The 19,214-nt window shown below is 53.3% G+C and overlaps 1 protein-coding gene across 2 annotated transcripts in view; it reads right to left on the bottom strand.

The window, feature by feature from the left end:
* Positions 1 to 1,683: 1,683 nt before the first annotated feature.
* VSTM2L (V-set and transmembrane domain containing 2 like) overlaps positions 1,684 to 19,214 on the bottom strand; it is a 44,325-nt gene continuing 26,794 nt past the window's right edge. The window contains exons 2-4 of one of the 2 annotated variants that reach the window (XM_012455041.2): positions 16,067 to 16,236; positions 14,284 to 14,334; positions 1,684 to 3,051 (exon numbers count right to left, since the gene is read on the bottom strand). In XM_012455041.2, the coding sequence (XP_012310464.1) occupies positions 2,779 to 3,051; positions 14,284 to 14,334; positions 16,067 to 16,236 (494 nt within the window). In that variant the 3' untranslated portion in view covers positions 1,684 to 2,778. The remainder of the gene's footprint in view (positions 3,052 to 14,283; positions 14,335 to 16,066; positions 16,237 to 19,214) is intronic. The other variant, XM_064382179.1, reaches the window with a different exon arrangement.

Here is a 19,214-nt window from a genome sequence, read left to right as displayed (position 1 = left end):
AAGGGGTTGTTGATACCTTATAAGCGAAAATGAGATCCTAAAGTAAAGGGCCTAAATCTTTGAACTGATAAATCCACTAGGAGAATCCCAGGCTCGGGTGCACCAGGAGATCGGGACCAGTGTGCTCACAGCAGTGTTGGTAAGTCATAGTACCCAGTCGGGAACACACTCCAAGTTCTTGTCAGCAATACAGTGGATAAGTAAGTTGATAGATGGTGAGATAGTCATACAGTGAAATTCTGTACGGCAATAAAGGCGAACAAATGACAGACACATGCGGCAACACAGACGACGCTCACAAATATAAGACATGAGAAATAGAGTATGATTCCACTGATATGTGGGTCAGACAATGGAGGAAACTCACTCACAGTGTTTACAGTGACATACGCAGGGAGGGTGGTGGGGGAGAACAGCGGGAAAATAGCTAATGCATGCCAAGCTTAATACCTAGGTGATGGAGTGGTGCAGCAAGCCACCATGGCATGGGTTCACCTGTATAACAACCCTACACATCCTGTACATGCACCCCAGAGCTTTGCACCCCAAAATAAAAGATAAATAGGGGCCAGGCGCGGTGGGTCACACCTGTAATCCCAGCACTTTGGGAGGCCAAGGTAGGCAGATCATAAGGTCCAGAGATAGAGATAATCCTGGCCAACATGGTGAAACCCTGTCTCTACTAAAAATACAAAAAAAATTAGCTCAGCATGGTGGCACCCACCTGTAGTCCCAGCTACTTGGGAGGCCGAGGCAGGAGAATCACATGAACCCGGGAGGTGGAGGTTGCAGTGAGCCAAAATCACGCCACTGCACTCCAGCCTGGCGACAGAGTGAGACTTGGTCTCAAAAATAAATAAATACATAAATACATAAATAAAATGACATACACATAGGTAGTAAGACTACAAAAAGAACATTAAGAATGGGATTAACTGCTGGGCACAGTGGCTTATGCCTGTAATCCCAGCACTTTGGGAGGCCAAGGTGGGAGGATCATTTGAGGTCAGGAGTTCGAGACCAGACTGACCAACATGGCAAAACCCAGGCTCCACTAAAAATACAGAAAAATTAGCCAGGCATAGTGGCACATGCTACTCAGGAGGCTGAGGCAGAGAATCATTTAAACTCGGGAGGCGGAGGTTGCAATGAACCAAGATCACACCACTGCACTCTCGCTTGGGCTACAGAGCGAGACTCCATCTCAAAAAAAAAAATAAATAAATAAAAAGAATGGGATTACCTTAAACGTCAGGACAGTGGCTGCCTCTAAGAGGGAGGAGAAGGGATAGATGGAGATGACACACGGGATTGGAGAGGTCCTCTTTTGGGATGCTATGTTTGGTAGGTAGTGGCTACACAAATATTCGCTTTATGTTATATACAAAACTGTGTAAACATGTTTTATGCACTGTTCTGTGTGTGTGATTATCTCAGAAGCAAAGAATAATTTGAGTGCCTGGTAACAGGATTAGAGCTGAACAAAAGCTGATTGTCTCCCACCCTCTCCTTCTGCCCCCACCGGTCCTGCGCTCTGCACTTCGAAGCCAGGCCCTGCTTGGGTGCAAAGCAGGAGGAAGATGCTGAGTGAGGCGTGGGTGTGAGCTAGCCGCCTGCTCTCCCACTTCTACCCCATGCACTGCCCCCAAGCATAAATGCCCCAGAAAGACACTGCCCAGAGGCTTTTTTAAAACCGCTTTATTCAGGTTGGCTGGTAGTCACGGACTGGATCATGTATGCAGGGCAACCCACCCCTAGGCAAAGCCCTCGGCCTCTCCCACCTCCCCCACATCATTGCTGAGCAGCAGCCAGAGGTGTGAGCCAATTATGAGGAAAACTGGGTCCAATAGAAATATTTACAAATAACCAGGGGGCAGGTATGCCCCTGATCGGGAATCGTGAGGGAATTGGGTACCAAGGGGCCCTTGGCTTCCAACTGCCCCAGGCCCTGGGGTGGACTTGGCACAGGACCCAAGAGGTGGCTAGGGCACTGGGGGCTGGCAGAGGGGGGCTCCTGGGAGAGCCTGAAGACCCTCAAGGGGTCCTGCTGGTGCAAAACTCTGCCTGGGGCCATGGGTCCGAGGGGAAGGCCTCTCCCTTCTGACTGGCCGTGTGACAAGGCAGGGAGTCCTGGACCCCCTCTATCCCTGGAGGGTCGCACAGGGAGCTGAACAGGAAGGACCCGCCAGGAGGGGGTGGGGCGTCTTGCTGTCCTCCCAGGGCTCTGTGAGTGACCCTACAGAGCCACCATCCCAAAAAGGCCCTCCTGGGAACTCTGTCCCCTAGGTCTTCACCAGGGGACAGGCCCTAGTTCCGCTCAGAAGATTCAAGTCCAAATTCAGGGAGGGGTCACTGTCCACACCCCAGGTCCAAGCAAGGGATGGTAGGAGGAGGGAGGTGAGGCTGGGGGGGCCCCGGCTCTGGACAGGATGGGGGACAAGCAAGCAAAGCAAAACACTGGACTCCACAGAAGCTGGTGACAGGAAGGGGGTGGCCCGGGCCCCAGCACGGTCCCCGCCCCAGTGTTCAGGGCGGCTGGCCCCTTGGTGCCCAGGGCCACCTTCTCCGAGTCAGGTCACCGCAGGGGTCTGAAAGAGCAGGGGTAGGTGAGGCTTACATGCTGAGCAAGGGGTGACAGAAAGAGGGCCGACGTGGTGGCCACAGGCGGCCTCAGGGATGGGGCACGGCTGGACGCAGGCAGTCCGTCCCCCGTGGTCCGGCGGCTCCTCATGCACTCTGTACAGCGTGGGGCGGATGGGCAGGGGCAGGGCCATCAGTCTAGAGGCTGCAGGCCTCCTGGTCCACCGAGCGCTTCCTCAGCTCCTTGCCCGGCTTGGGGGGCGGCGGGGCGGGGGCGGCGGGAGGGGCTTCGGGCAGGTGCAGGACGGAGTTCTCCCCTGGCTGCACTCGCAGGTAGGCCTTGACCTTGTGGTGCCGGGCCTTGCCGTCGCTGAAGTCGATGACGCGGCACTCATAGGTGCCTTCATCCGTGGGCTTCACCCGGGACAGGCGCAGCTTGTGGGAGATGTTGCTGCCCACCACCTTGACCACCTGGGGGTGACAGAGAGACCGTGACCCGTCCATCGGGTGGCAGAGGGAAAGATGAAGAGTGCGGGGGGGTCCCAGGATCGCAATCTAGGGCTGGGGCCCCAGAAACATGCCCACAAGGGCCCACCAAGGTTTGCACAAGAGTGAGTTAAATTGCAAAAAGGTAAAAGCAACTGACATGTCCATCAACAGAGTGCATAACTAAGCAGTGTCCGGTTCCCTGCATGAAGGACTGCAGAGCAGCCCAAAAGACGGGGCTGGAATGAGGCGCGTGAGCTCAGTGGCAGAGAGCAGGGGGAAGCTCCCACCGCTGCCTGCCCCCAGCGGATGCCATTTATGTAAATAAACACGCAAACCTACTCTATAATGATTTGGGGGTCTTCCAGGTGTGGAAGTTTACAATAGACGGGAGGGAACACCGGGGCCTTCTCACAGCAGTGGTGGACTCGGGGGCAGAACACAGGGGAGGAAGTAGACCTGGGTAGACTGCAAAGCCAAGTCTTCGTTTAGTCTGAAAGTTCACATTTCCTAAAAAAAATAATAGAGGGGCCTGCAGTCCCAGCTACTCAGGAGGCTGAGGTGCGAGGACTGCTTGAGTCCAGGAGTTTGAGGCTTGCAGTGAGCCGTGATCGCACAAATGCACTCCAGCCTAGGTGACAGAGTGAGACCAGTCTTTTAAAAACCAAACCAATCCCAACACTTTGGGAGGCCAAGGCGGGTGGATCACGAGGTCAAGAGATTGAGACTATCCTGGTCAACATGGTGAAACGCTGTCTCTACTAAAAATACAAAAAAATTAGCTGGGCATGGTGGTGCATGCCTGTAGTCCCAGCTACTCTGGAGGCTGAGGCAGGAGAATTGCTTGAACCCAGGAGGTGGAGGTTGCGATGAGCCAGGATCACGCCATTGCACTCCAGCCTGGGTAACAAGAGCGAAACTCCGTCTCAAAAAAAAAAAAAATAAACCAAACCAGGCCAGGTGCGGTGGCTCATGCCTGGAATCCCAGCACTTTGGGAGGCCAAGGAAGGCAGGCAGATCACTTGAGGTCAGGAGTTTGAGACCAGCCTGGGCAACATGGGGAAACTCCATCTCTATGAAAAAATATAAAAACTAGCCAGGAGCGTGCATGGTGGTGCACACCTGTAATCCCAGCTACTTGTGAGGCTGAGGTGCAAAAATCACTTGAACAACCCAGGAGGTGGAGGTTGTAGTGAGCCGAGATCACAGCCCTGCATTCCAGCCTGGGCGACAGAGTGAGACTCCATCTCAAAAAATAAATAAATAAAATAAAATAACGCAATAAAAAACAAAACAGTATAAACGCTGATTACAAATATATCAGGATGTTAAAAACTATTCACTCCACTTGTGGGGAGCAACAGTGTTTGTTATATTCGTCTTTAAAAAAAAAAAAAAAAAGAGCCGGGCACGGTGGCTCATGCCTGTAATCCCAGCACTTTGGGAGGCCGAGGTGGGTGGATCACCTGAGGTCAGGAGTTCAAGACCAGCCTGGTCATCATGGTGAAACCCCATCTTTAAAAAAAAAAAAAAGAAGACGGTGTTGGGCCTATGGAGGGGGTGGTGGTGGGATGGGACTTCTTTCCTTCCCTGGCCCCTTCTTCTTAGAGCCAAAAAAAGGCCCCCTAGACTGCAGCCCCTGCCCTGCCTGGACACAACAGTGGAGATCAGTTCCCAGCTGCCAGCCACTGACCCCTTCCCAGAGAGTTTCATAGGCTCAGGTGAGCAGGCCTCAGACCTGTGGCCTACCAGTCCCTCTATTCTGGAGAGACCACCAGCTGGCCTGTTCCTGCCAAGCCCCAGCTCCTAGAGAGGGAAGCCCAGCTTCTGGCTCCAGGTGGGATGCCCCTGCTGGTCACCCCTGCAGTGAGGTGCCAGGATGAAAAGGCACAGTCTCTGCATGCAGCCTGCAGACATTTCTGAGCCTGTGCCAGGTGCTCACATGTGTGACTTCTAATCATCTCACCAATCTGCCCTGGTCTCCCTAGGAGGCCTCTTTCATCAACTCCCAAATGAGAAACTCTTGCTGACCTCATGGCCTTTGCACTTGCTGGGCCCTCTGCCTGGGTGGGGTTCCCTGCTTATCTTCACCCGCTGGGTTCCTATTCATCCTAAATGTCACCTCTCCACTAAACTGACCCCATGTCACCACTCCCTCCTATTTCTTGCATAGCAGTCTTCTCATGTTGAATCATGTGTTTGTCTGTTGAGTTGATTTTGGGTTCTCTCCCTGGCTAAACTGTACCTTCCATGAGAGCAGGGACAATATTTATTTTGTCCATGTGGGTGGTTATCACAGAGCCCAGCACTCCATAAATAATCATCAACATGTGTTGAATGAATGGACCCACCCATGACCTTCTTTCTCCAAGTGAAGTGGTACTCAGATGTCATGCTTTCTAATTTTGTATTTTTAGTAGAGACAGGTTTTCACCACATTGAGCAGACTGGTCTTGAACTCCTGACCTCAGGTAATCTGCCCATGTTGGCCTCCCAAAGTGCTGGGATTCCAGGCGTGAGCCACCGCGACTGGCCCCCTGCTTTCTAATTTTAAGTCACATGCTTATGATGACAGGGTGTGGCTCTGTGTCCCCACCCAAATCTCACCTTGACATGTGAGGGCGGGACCTGGTGGGAGGTGACTGGATTATGGGGGCAGTTTTCTCCATGCTGTTCTTGTGATAGTGAGTAGTTCTCACGAGATCTGATGGTTTAAAAGTAGCAGTTTCCCCTTCATTCCTTCTTCTGCCACCATGTAAGACATGCCTTGCTTCCCTTTAGCTTTACACCATGATTGTAAGTTTTCTGAGGCCTCCCCAGCCATGCAGAATGAAGAGTTAATTAAACCTCTTTTCTTTGTGAATTACCCAGTCTCTGGTGGTAGTTTTTTTTTTTCTTTTTTCTTTTTTTGAGACAGAGTCTTGCTCTGTTGCCCAGGCTGGAGTGTAGTCGTTCAATCTCAGCTCACTGCAACCTCCACCTCCCAGGCTCAAGCAATTCTCTGCCTCAGCCTCCTGAGTAGCTGAGATTACAGGCGTCCACCACCATGCCCGGCTAATTTTTTTGTAATTTTAGTAGAGACAGAGTTTCACCATCTTGGCCAGGTGGATCTTGAACTCCTGACCTCATGATCCACCTGCCTCAGCCTCCCAAAGTGCTGGGATTACAGGTTTGAGCTACTGTGCCCAGCCTCTGGTAGTTTTTTATAGCAGGGTGAATATACATAACAATGCCCACTTTGTAGATAATGAAACTGAGGCTCTAAAAGAAGCGACTCGCCCAGAGGCACGGACTCAATGAGTGGCGGAAATGGGAGCAGGCTCCATGCGCTCTCACCCTCCCAGTGGTATGACAGTCTCACCAAGGGCCACCAGTGCTGGCAGGGCCACAGGGAAGCGAAGAGGAGCGTGTGCAGCAGCGGGGACTGGCCGTCCTCCCTCATGCTGAGCCTTCCCGGCTGCCCATTGTCCCCTATATAGGGGAAAGCCTTAGCAGAGGCATGGAGGTGGGACCCAGGCAGGACTTCCCCACAGCAAGCAGTGGGAAACCCTCCCAGCTGCCCCTCTGGCTATGGGGGCGCCCCCTCCCTAGTGCCAGGCTCTGCTGGAGCCCACCCTATCCCTCTGACTCCATCACCTCCGCCCAAGGGCACAAAGAGGCCCTGCGGTCCTGCATGTTCTCTCCCTCGAGTTAGGAGATGCTGTTGCAAATGTGCAGCGGGAGCGAATTACCTCAACATCTGCTTCCCTCACGGATATTAATTATCCTTCATTTGTCAACCCCACAAGGCGCTAATGGAGTAATAATGCAAAGCGCTGGGAGCACTCACTCCTAGGGAGGGAGCACCAAGCGAGGCCCAGCCCTCGGCCCACTCGCTCCCATCCCCCAGACAGCGCCATGAAGGCCTGGACTGCTCCCCAGGCAGCCAGCTTCCTCCTCCCTGTCACCCCTCTCTGCCAACAGACAGATGTGGCCTTCAGAAGCATGAGCTCTTCGTCTCTCAGAGAGGAGGAGGGCAGGGAGCACTGCAGGGAGTAGTGGGAGGCCAGCCGCTGACCCTGACAAGTCGCCAGCACCCTGGCCTCAGTTTTCTTGGGCTAGATTCATCCATTCATTCAATAAGCATTTAGCGAGTGCCTACTCTGAGCTGGGCACTGGTGACACCACGGTGAGCCAGCCAGATCCTGGTAATGCTGGCACGAGCTGACGGTCTAATGGACAGCCTAGACCTCTAGCCCATAATCAAGCAACTCAGCGAGTGAACTTCCAACAGGACGAGGGGCGAGGACACACGTCAGATGTGACTCCCTCCCAGTCCCTGTGGTCCGCGCCTCTAAGCACAATCTGGAGAAGGCAAATACATTTTCAACGAAAATAATAACAGCAACAGTCGTGCCAGCAGCTAATGTTTATGAAGTGCCTGGTCACTGTGAGATGATGTGATAAGTTTCATCAATCTTTCTTTTTTTTTTGAGACAGGGTCTCACACTGTCACCTTAGGCTGGAGTGCAGTGGCGTGATCATGACTCATTGCAACCTCAGCCTCCTGGGCTCAAGCAATCCTCCCGCTTCAGCATCCCCTCCCACCCCCTGAGTAACTGGGGCCACAAATACGCATCACCACTCCTGGCCAATTTTTGTATCTTTCTGTAAAGACAGGGGTCTCACTGTGTTGCCAAGGCTGGTCTCGAACTCCTGGGCTCAAGCCATGCTGCCTCGGCCTCCCAAAGTGCTGGGATTCTAGGTGTGAGCCACCGCACCCAGCCAAGCTTCATTAATCTTATTTAAACCTCACAATAACCCTATGATGCAGGTGAAGAAACTGACACTCAGACAGGTGAAGTGATTTTCTCAAGGCCACCCAGCTGGTAACAGAGTACATATCTTACCCCTCTGGGAGCCTTCTGAACAGTAAACTAGAGGTGGGTCTTCTCATGTCTTTCCGAGGTCCCCAACACTCCATGTCTTGAAGTGCAGCCCAAAGCCTCATCAGAGGCCTCTCCCACAGGAAGGGGCCCAACATCCCCCTCCAGGAGCAGCCTGTTGGATTTCATCCATCACACATTGTGCAGAAAGTCCTTTGGCCCAGCCCTCCAGGGTGACTGGAGAGCCCCCGAAGAGAGGACCCCCGCATGGCGGCCCGGCTGTAAATCATAATCACCTCCGAGCAGACATCGACAGGCCTTAGCAGTGCAATTAAGCACCTAATTACGCTGAAAGAGACTAGGCCGAGTCCTGGCCAGGGCCAAGTTCAGCCTCCTCCCTGCTCGCCCCATGACCCAGGCTTTTCCGGGCACTTCAGAGACACCCCAAGGCCAGCTTACATTGGGCAGGCTGGGATCTTCTTCCAGCCACGCCAGGAAGAATGGATTTGTACTCGTGATGCCAGCCCTTGCCTTCACATGGCCTTCTGGCAGAGGTGGTGGCCCCAGGGAAGGTGCTGGGGTGAGGAATGGGGGTCTGGTGGATCCTGCCCCAGGCTGGGCCCTGCAATCAGCCTCTATCAGCTCCACGCGGCACTTTACCGGCCCCTCAGCATGTTTAGAACCCAACTCAGAGTCTTCCCAGACCTGGGCCCAGAAGGCCCTACTGTTCCAGCGGAACTCTACAGTCACCATTTCTGTTTTCCTTCTGCGCTCCGCACACTCCGCCCCTGAACCCACTGACCTCCTCTAACTGGACCATCACTGGACCCCTTCCCCTTCTCTCCAGAATCTGCATCCCCCAGCCCTGGTCAAAGCAAGGTCCCCGCTTCTCCCATCTGGGCCATCACCCCAGACTCCTCCTGGGTCTACACAACCTTCCAACCTCCTCTTCCATGACAGCCAGACCAATTTTTTCAAAAATTTTCAACTTAAACTCTTTGATGGTCCCCATGGTGGTTGACAAGGCCCTTCAAGGTCCCCTCCCAGCCTGCCCCTCAGCCTCATCAGCCACTAGCAATCCCTCCAATACACACTCAGCCAAGTTCCCCACCCCTTGTCAAATCCTCCACACTTCAGTGCTCACTTCAAATAGCACCTCCTCCAGGAAGCCCTCCTGGCCCCCCAGGCTAGATCAGATACCCTGTTTCCACGGCTGTCTGCATTTTGGTCACAGTTGTAATTTTATTTTTTATCCTGCATGATTATTGGATTAACACCCCTCTCCCACATTGGACTGGGAGCACCCAGAGGGCAGGGACTGTGGCCATGATCTTTCCAGAGTCATCTTTGTTTAACTCACCTGCAACCACAAGCCATTTACAGTGATGAAGTCCCCCGGGAAGGGGGTGTGTGGAATTTCACCTTGTCTTAAAATTAGGAAATTGTGGACTGTCTATGTTTGCAAAACTGGTTAAAGGGAAATTAACCTCAATTCTAGCACAGAGGACTTTAGTCAGATCGAAAGAAAAACTTCCAGAACTTGAAAATGGCCAATAAGCAGAACTGTTTGCCTGAGCCACAGAAATGACTCCACCTAATGGTAGAGTCTTTAGCAGATGTAAGCTGCCAAGGGAGATATTTTTAGGCCAGGGTCCTTCCTGGGCCCCAAGTTAAATGAGGTAATTCATGTAAAGTGCTCGTCCTGGTTCCTAACATATGGTAAGAACTCAGTAAATGTTAGCTGCTATATTATTACTATCATCATTATTTTATCACAGATGCCTGACCTCCCACATAAATGGTCTCCTTACTAGAGCAGTGGTGCGATCTCAGCTCACTGCAGCCTCTGCCTCCCAGGTTGAAGTGATTCTCCCAGCTCAGCCTCCCAGGTATCTGGAACTGCAGGTGCACACCACCACGCCTGGGTAATTTTTGTATTTTTAGTAGAGACAGGGTTTCACCATGTTGGCCAGGCTGGTCTTGGAACTCCTTACCTGAAGTGATCCGCCCTCCTCAGCCTCCCAACATGCTGGTATTACAGGAGTAAGCCATCAGATTCTGAGCTTTTATTTTTTATTTTTGAGACAAAGTCTCACTCTGTCACCCAGGCCTGAGTGCAGTGGTATGATCTTGGCTCACTGCAACCTCCACCTCTCGGGTTCCCGCTATCCTCCTGCCTCCGTCTCCTGAGTAGCTGGGATTACAGGCATGTGCCACAATACCTGGGTAATTTTTGTATTTTTAGTACAGACAGGGTTTCACCGTATTGGCCAGGCTAGCCTCGAACTCCTGACCTCAGATGATCCACCCACCTTGGCCTCCCAAAGCACTGGGATTACAGGTGTGAGCTACTGCACCCAGCATCTGAGTTTTGTTTTTTAACTATTATTATTATCTTGCCTATATCCTGCTCTCTTGCTAGGAATAGGAGTTTTATGAGTCCACAAATTCATGTTAACAAGTTTCCACCCTAGGAACCACTGTCATCCACATAGCCTAATCCATAGCGCTTGACAATTTCCAAAGTGTTTTCACATACGCCTTCCACAACAGCTCATTGAGGAAAAGGGAGAGTTGAGGAGGGGAGAGCTGGATCCAGGACTCAGCTCCTGGGACGCTAAGTGCTGGCCCCACTGTGTCCTCACAGTCTCCACCCAGCAGTCAGCACAGCCAACTCTGAGAGTCTGAATCTTCACAAGGCCAACATGGCCACCCTGACAGGTTCACAAAGCCCTCCCCCCACCTAGCCCCTCAAAGCTCACAGCACTTTCTTACCCTGAACCTCAGACCATTATTTTTTGATCACAGATGCCTGTTCTCCCACATAAATTATCTCCCTAAGAGATTCTGAGATTCCACCAGCTTGTAGACTGCACTATTTGGCTTAGACAGTATTTTTATTTATTTATTTATTTATTTTAGACAGAGTCTCACTCTGTCTCCCGGGCTGGAGTGCAATGGCATGATCTTGGCTCACTACAACCTCTGCCTCCTGGGTTTTGATTCTCCTGCCTCAGCCTCCCAAGTAGCTGGGACTACAGGCGTGTGCCACCATGCCCAGCTAATTTTGGTATTTTTAGTAGAGATGGGGTTTCACCATGTTGGCCAGGCTGGTCTTGAATTCCTGACCTTGTGATCTGCCTGCCTCGGCCTCCGAAAGTGCTGGGATTACAGGCGTGAGCCACTGTGCCTGGCCCTTAGACGGTGTTTTTCAAAAAATCTAATTAGATAATGATAGTTAAAACTCGGCAGAGACTCCATTGAAATCGGGATTTTTAGAAGTCAGGAGAACATGGGGCCTAGGTCCCTGCCTGGCTCAGCTGTGCCCTATAGATACAGTGACATCATGTCACTGGTACGCATACATGAAGAGATATGGGATCCACACCGTGGTGGCATGTCCACATACAAACATCTGGCCAGGTACAGTGGCTCATGTCTGTAATCCCAGCACTTTGGGAGGCTCCAGCGGGAGGATCACCTGAGGTCAGGAGTTTGAGACCAGCCTGGCCAACATGGTGAAACCTCATCTCTACTAAAAATACAAAAACAAACAAACAAACAAACAAAAAAATTAGCTGGGCATGGTAGCACGTGCCTGTGGTCCTAGCTACTGGAGAGGCTGAGGCAGGAGAATCACTTGAACCCAGGAGGCGGAGGTTGCAGTGAGCCGAGATCATGCCACGGCACTCCAGCCTGGGTGACAACAGTGAAACTCCATCTCAAAAAAAAACCAAAAACAAAACCAAAATCTGTGTATGGGTTTACGCATTCATTGGCCTGGGCGTGCGTCTGCGTGTGTGATAGTTATTCAACAGATATTTCTCGGGTGCCTACTACACCATGTCGGGCTCTGTGCTAGACTCTGGAAATGCAACAGTGGGTCAGGCAGGCCCAGGCCCAGTGCCTCCCATCTCTGGGGAGACAGTCATGAAGCAAAAACTCACACAAGTGGATAATGACAACCAGAAATACAGCCAGCAGGGAAACGGGAGGGCCGCCAGCTGGGTTACAGGTTCAAGGGACATTTTCCCAAGCTGAGCTCTGTAGGAAGAGAGAGAGGACCAGCTTTGCAGGCAGGGGGTCCAGCCTGTGCAAAGGCCTGGAGGTGGAAAGCAATGGGAAGGTGGAAAGGCTGCCAGGGTTGGGAGGGGAAGGGGAGTGAGGTTAGCAAGAGGAGTGAGGCTGGAGCGTGGGCAGGGCCATCGTGCAGAGTTCTAAAGGCAATGGAGAAAAGTCTGGGCCGCCTCCTCTGGCTGCAGGAATCCAGTGAGTGTAGTGGCTCACGCCTGTAATCCCAGCACTTTGGGAGGTCAAGGTGGGCGGATCACTTGTGGTCAGGAGTTCAAGATCAACCTGGCCAACATGGCGAAACCCCATCTCTACTAAAAGTACAAAAATTAGCCGGGCATGGTGGCACACGCCTGTAGTCCTAGCTACTCAGGAGGCTGAGGCAGGAGAATCTCTTGAACCTGGGAATCAGAAGTTGCAGTGAGCAGAGATCATGCCATTGCACTCCAGCCTGGGTGACAAGAGCAAGACTCCATCTCAAAAAACAAACAAACAAACAAATGAACAACAAAAAATAAGAAAAGAAAAGTAAAAAAAAGAAATAGTTATTCTTGTGGCACTGTGTACAGGAGGAGCCTGGCCCATGCCTGTCTGTGTGTTTCTAACCAGACCCCCAGATCCCCAGCTGGTGCAGGAATTGCAGGGGCTGGAGTTGGGTGGGTGGGGATAATTGCACATTTATGCTGAGCACATTTATTTTATTTAACTAATTAGCATCATCACATTCCCCTCATGTGGGACCAAGTAGCCTCGAATTCTCATCCTCTAAGTCAATTAGATTATTCTCTCCTTTGCTGGAGCCGCTCCTTAAACCCCAATCAAAATTATAGGAGAGGGCTGCGATGAACGGGGTATTAATATGCACACAGATTTCTACCTGCCAGGGCTTAATGGATGGGTGTTTGGGCCAGAAACGGGGCATTCAATATGGATGCGCTCTTGGCAGAGGGTTAGGGGTGGACCCACAGCCACCCTGAGCTGGATGGAAATAATTTTCAGACCCCAACTGTGGCCTGGGCCAGAAGGCACTAATGATGCTCTGAAGGTCCTTGCTGTCTCTTCTGGCACCTCCCACCTGAAGGGGCTGCAGCAGCCTCCTCCCTGGCCTCTCTGCCTTCATGCTGCCACCTCTGATGCCCAATATGGCACCCCAATGACTCCCTGTGCCCACTCTCCACATGGTGACCTCGGTTTGGGAGTGCGGCTCCTCTGTACAGGCCTTGGGGTCCTGAGCTCCCCTCCAAGTCCTTTAAAAATAGTGGAAGAATCAAGCAAAAAACAGTGAATTTAGAGAGGTTTCCCACTATGCACATGCGAGAGCACACACACACACACACACAGGCACACACACACGTATGCACGCACACACGCACATTCATACCCCACGGCACCTGCATTTTCTGCGTAGGAGTGTTGCTGGTAGATGACTAGCCTCCTGCCAGGCTGACCTCATGCCTCGTGCACAAATCTTGCCTCGTTGCATGGCCACATGCATCCCCGGGCGGGTCCCCTCCACTCTGTGTTCTCTTTTCCCCACCCACCTCTCCTTTCTCCCTCCTGTCTGCCTCTCCCAGGACCGGCTTTGGGGTGCCCCCTCCTTCATAAAAGCCGTCACTTCCTGAACTCCCCAGGGCCCCAGCTGCACTGGGCTGCAGCACAGCCCGGTGACAAAGAGCTGGAGCCCTGCAGCCAGGTAGCTCAGCAACACCAGTCACCCCTGGCGTGACCTCCAGCAAGTCCCTGACCCCCTGAGCCTCAGCTGCCCTACCTGCAAAATGGGTGAATGCCTGGCCCTTCCTATAGAGCATGGCTACTAACGAATGAGTCAATAAATAAGAAAGCCTGGCCTGTCCTGAAATCCTCTGGCTAGAGTGCCCCCACCGCGTCCCCAGGGCGAGATCACCCAGCGACCCTGAGATGCTGTAACACTCAGTCATCACAGGCCAGAAAAAGCTGGCTCAGTCTCATTAGAGCTTGTTGGTTAGCCAAATAAAAAATGCTGCTGAGACAAGCACGGAGGCACTGGGACGCACACAGCCTTGGCCCCAACAGGAGGGAATGCATCTTCTCTCCCCTGTCATTTTTTGTCCCCGTCATTCAATGAACTTGAAAAATCTCCAGCTTTTAAAAAACAGAGCAGGGCCATTTTTTTCCCCTTCTCTTTTTCTTCTCCTCCATCTTCTCGCCCAAGCTCCCTGCTGAACTGGACCCCAATTTTTTTTTTAAGTCACAGCTGTGCCCTCCATTAGAGCCCTTTCGAGAAGTCATTATCAAAACTCACACTTATTTTGGTCGCCTCCTTCCCTGCGTCTTCCTGCTGAGATGCTTTTAGCTGTTGGGAGCGGGGAGGGGTGGAGAGAGCAGAGACAACGTGTTAGCACGGGGTGGGGGTGGGGTGGCAGCTGGGGGAGACACTTTACAGGGATGCAGACAACAGCTAAGACACTCACTGCAGCAGATGAGGCTTAGGGGCCATGGGGTCTGGAGCTGGGGTCCCTCAGCTCTCTGTATCCACTCAGGGGATGGAGGAGAGGTCAGAGGCAAAGAAGATAATGGAGGTACGTAGAAAACTGACCACATTTGTTCATTTAGACACACACAAGGGTACTTTGGTATACGTTGGGTGGGTGTGAATATGCAGAAATCTTAGCGTCGGCTTGTTATGTTGCTAGGAGTGTGTTTGTACCCTTGAGTCACTCTATCTGGGAGTGTGTTTGTACCTTCAAGTGTGTCACCCATGTGAATGTCTGCGCAGATGCTGTGTGAACCCTACCCACATTCCCCACCTTTGCAAGCTGACCCCAAAGGCTTCCAATCGCAGATACCTGCCACTCTTTGCCTAAGGGCTTTCTCTGGCCACTTTCTCTAAGCCTGCAGGTGGTGGGGCTGGAAGTCTTGGGGAGCTGACACTCCCAGGAGCAAGACAGAGTTTGATATGTACTTGGGTACATGCGAGACACTCTTTCATGAACATGGGGAGTGTATGAGCGTGCCAGTGCATGTTTGTGAATGAGTGCAAATACATGCGTGAGTATATGAATGGGTGGGCAGACCCCTCTGTGTTCGCGTGTTCATTAGTGTAGAGCTATGTGTGAGGATGCGAGTGATTCAGATGGAGTTCCTCCAAGAGCTGACCTTGAGGCAAACATAAGTAGTTTATTTGGGAGGTGATCCCAGGAAGCACAAGTAGGCGAGAAGGTGAGTGAAACCAACAAGGAAGAAAGTTAATAATGGGGTATGTTGTCAGCTAGTTCCCACTGCAGGCAACTGGAGCTCATCCCACTGGGCACTTGGGAGACAGTGAAGAACATGCTTCGGTCATCCCGGCTGAGGGCGAGGGAGCTGGGGCATTCATCCTCCAACTTTGCGGGTCACTGATGGGAGCTGCTCCTGCCTATGGAGTCCCCTGCTCCTCTTGTTTGCCTCGATGGCCGGCAGGCTCTGGTGTCCAGAGAAAAGCCTCAGGCAGAGCTGGAGAAGCCGGCAGTTGGCAGTGGGCTGGTGCCGGGGCATGCTGCACACCGGGCATGGGGCAGAGCACCCATGGCATCTGCCCTACAGGTGTGTACATGCAAGCCTGCATGGGTAGAGGGATGCAGCCATGGGTGTGCGGGGAGCCTGGTGCATGCATGTGTGTGTGCCTGTGAATGAACTCAGCATTTGCAGGGCTCTTTACAAAAAGGCTGCCCATGTGGCCTAGAGAAGTGTTGGGAAGTGAGTCACAAGACCCATCTTGCTCCGTAACCTGGAGCCAGCTTGCCCCTCTGGCCTCAGTTTCCCCCCTGTACCCTGAAGTGAGGGACTCTGTGCTCTGGAAGGCCCTTCTTGCTGTGGCCATTTCAAGTGCTCAGCCTAGCTCTGCCTCCTGCCTGTTCCCCCAAATAAGCCTCCATGATCACCTAAAACCCCCACTCCAGGAGGAAGAAGGAAGGGAGACAGCTGTGTGGTGTGGAGAACAGTGCTGGAGCCCGTATCCCTCAGAGGAGAAGAGGGGCAGGGGGATACCCCCACTCCGGAAACCAGGATTTCCCCAGCCTAGGCTGGGCATCTCCCAGGGGCATTACCTGGCTGGAGGCCCATGCCTGCTTGTCTGTCCAGTCCCGGTGGCTCCGTACGTACCACCACTGGATCTCCAGCGAGTAGGAGGGGGAGCCACTGCCGCGGAAGGAGCAGGCCATCTCCACGTCCTCACCCGTCCGTGCCGTCATGTCATGGGGTGTCTCTGTGAACAAGGCTGTGCAAAACACAGGGAAGAGTGGCGGGGCTCAAGAGACAGCAGGGCCAAGGGCTGCTGGGTGAGGGAGGTGGAGAACATAGGAGCCGCTGGCCCTGCACAGCGGGGATGGGTGGAGGGGGTGGGGGAGGCCTGCAAGCCCGCTGGTGGGAGTGGCCTGGCTCTGGGTGGGCACTCAAGAGCTCAGCGAGGCCGGCCAGGGGTGTGTGCGGCAGCCAACAGGAGATGCAGATGAGGGAGTAGGTGCTGCCCCAGAGCCCGCGCCAGCAGCCGGCGCTGTGGGAGAGCATGCCGGGGATGGGAGAAGGGCTGGGCTGGATGCTGACAGCAAGAAGGCCAGGGAGGAACTGCCGCTCCATCAGCTCTTCCAGGTTCTTCCAGTCACCCCGCTCGGTTCCCCCCGAGTTACTCCAGCGACCATGTACAGTGGCCTGCTCCATCACTGCAAAACCAAATCAGAGGTGGCCTCTCCCCTGCTTAGAACCCTCCCCTGGGACCCCGGGTCGGGGGGGTGTCGGCACCCATTCCCCTGGCTTCCTCCCTGTCCTGTGGACGCACCTCCCTTTCCAGCCTCACGCTTGCTCCGGCTGTTCCCCTTCTGGAATGCTCTTCCCTCCACCCCTCTTTGCCCGTCTGGCTCCTTCAGATCTGTCAAAGCTCAGTTCAAATGTCACCCCCTAAAAGGTCCTCCTTGAGGACCCCGAGAAGGTCCCCCACCTCCTGCCCTGCCCTGTTGCCTGTGACACAGAGCTCCCACAGCTGGCGTTTGCTGGTGCAGAGTGGCTGCTTGGTGGATGGAATGGGTGCAGAATTCTCCACCCTCTTAGGGCACCCAGGGCGACGGAAGCCACTCTTGCCTCCTTCCCCTGAGAAGGGCCCGGCTCTCCAACACAGCCGAGGGCACACGGTTCCCCTGACCCAGCAGGAGCCCTGCCCCATCGCCATCCTCCATCCCACCAGGTAAATGAGAAAACGCATCCCCACTTCATGCTGCCCCAGTGCCCGTCCCCACCATATGTTCTGTCTCCGATCTCCTCAAACAAATATTGTCCTGAGACATAATTAGAATTCTCTCCTCTTCTCAGGAGAGATTATCCCACCCTGGAAAGATGCCTGGCAACGTGCAGGTCACCCAGGATTGCTGTGGTTGTCAATCTCTCAGCCCCCACCCTGCTCCTCCTGGCTGCTGCAACCTAACAGGTGCCCCTGGCCCAGAGGGGCAGACTCCCAGCCCCAGGAGTGCCCCGCACCCCAGCTCAGCTTAGGGCAGGAGGAAGAGGGAGTCCTAGGCTAGGAGGTGAAATCCTAGATTCAGGCCTCTGCTCTGGGGCCACCTCCCTTGTCCCCTTGTCCCCAGGATACAGAGGGTGATGCGAATTGACAAACTACTCCATCTGGAAGCTTCTGCCGTTTCTGCTCTGCACATGGGGTTTCCATGTGCAGCTCTACTTGAGCAGTGGGTTTCTGGGCTGAAAGTTTGAAATGTCCCTAATCCTCAAGGTCAAGGGTTTAGAAAGCAGCTCATGGAGGTTCCCTGAGTCTTGGAAATCCCAGCCGCTGCGCTGTGAATAAGGCCTGGTTGGTTAATAGGAATAAAGGCCTGAGTTCCTGAACATGTGCCAAAGATGGTGTGGGGTGCCATCATATGCAGCCCCTCTGAAAGCTGTGACCATTCTATTTTTCTTTCTTTCTTTTTTTTTTTTGAGACAGAGTTTCACTCTTGTTGCCCAGGCTAGAGTGCAATGGTGCAATCTCGGCTCACTGAAACCTCCGCCTCCCAGATTCTAGCACTTCTCCTGCCTCAGCCTCCTGAGTAGCTGGGATTACAGGCATGCACCACTACACCCTGCTAATTTTGTATTTTTAGTAGAGACAGGGTTTCTCCATGTTGGTCAGGCTGGTTTCAAACTCCTGACCTCAGGTGATCCGCCCACCTTGGCCTCCCAAAGTGCTGGGATTACAGGCGTGAGCCACTGTGCCTGGCCTGCTGTGACCATTCTTATCCCCACTAAGAGACAATGCGGGCACCTGGAGGGAAGATCCCTCTCCCACATTACCGTGAGGGCTACCGCATCCTTCCAGGGGATCAACCCAGACATTTTTGTCACCTTGGGCTCCCTCCCTCCTCATTTCCCTCCCACATTCAGTCTTCCTCCTGATGCCTCCAGAATCTGGCCCCTTTCCTCCACCTCTGCTGCCTTCCCGGGGCCGACCTGCCATCCTCGCTCACCTGCAACAGTGGGGAACCCTCACTGGCCTCCCGCTTCCACTCTTCCTCCCTGACAAGCTATTTTCAACACAGCAGCCAGACGTACCTTGGCAAAACATAAATCAGTCCCTGTCCCTGCTCTACTCACAACTGTCCCAGGCTGTCCTCCTACCCAAAGTAAAACCCACAGTCCAGCTGGGCACAGTGGCTCATGCCTGTAATCCCAGCACTTTAAGAGGCTGAGGCGGGCAGATCACCCGAGGTTAGAAGTTTGAAACCACCCTGGCCAGTATAGCTAAACCCCATCTCTACTAAAAATACTAAAATTAGCCAGGCACTCCAGCTACTCGGGAGGCTGAGGCAAGAGAATTGCCTGAGCCCAGGAGGTTGCGGTGAGCCAAGGTCTGGCCATTGCACTCCAGCCTGGGTGACAAAATGAGACTCTGTCTCAAAAAAAAAAAAAAAAAAGCCATAGTCCTCACTGCCTCAACCTCCCAAAGTGCTGAGATTACAGGTATAAGCCACCGCGCCCAGCCAAGATGATTGCTCGTGCCCGGGAGGTCAAGGCTGCAGCAAGCCTTGAATGCACCACTGCACTCCAGATGGCTGATGGGGCCCTCGTGGGAGGCCCTTCCCCTCCCGTGTTGGCCTCTGCCTGACTCCCGGCTCCTATTCTTGCCACAGCAGCCTCCATTCAGCTCCTTCCCCAGGCATCCCAGTTGAGATTCCACCTCAAGACCTCTGCACCTGCGGATTCCTCTGTCTGAAA

The sequence above is a fragment of the Aotus nancymaae genome, unplaced genomic scaffold (genome assembly GCF_030222135.1).
Source record: "Aotus nancymaae isolate 86718 unplaced genomic scaffold, 86718_ANA_hifiasm-v0.15.2.pri h1tg000029l, whole genome shotgun sequence".
NCBI lineage: Eukaryota > Metazoa > Chordata > Mammalia > Primates > Aotidae > Aotus > Aotus nancymaae.
Note: the sequence above shows the minus strand (reverse complement) of the source record. Positions and strands in the feature narration are given on the sequence as shown.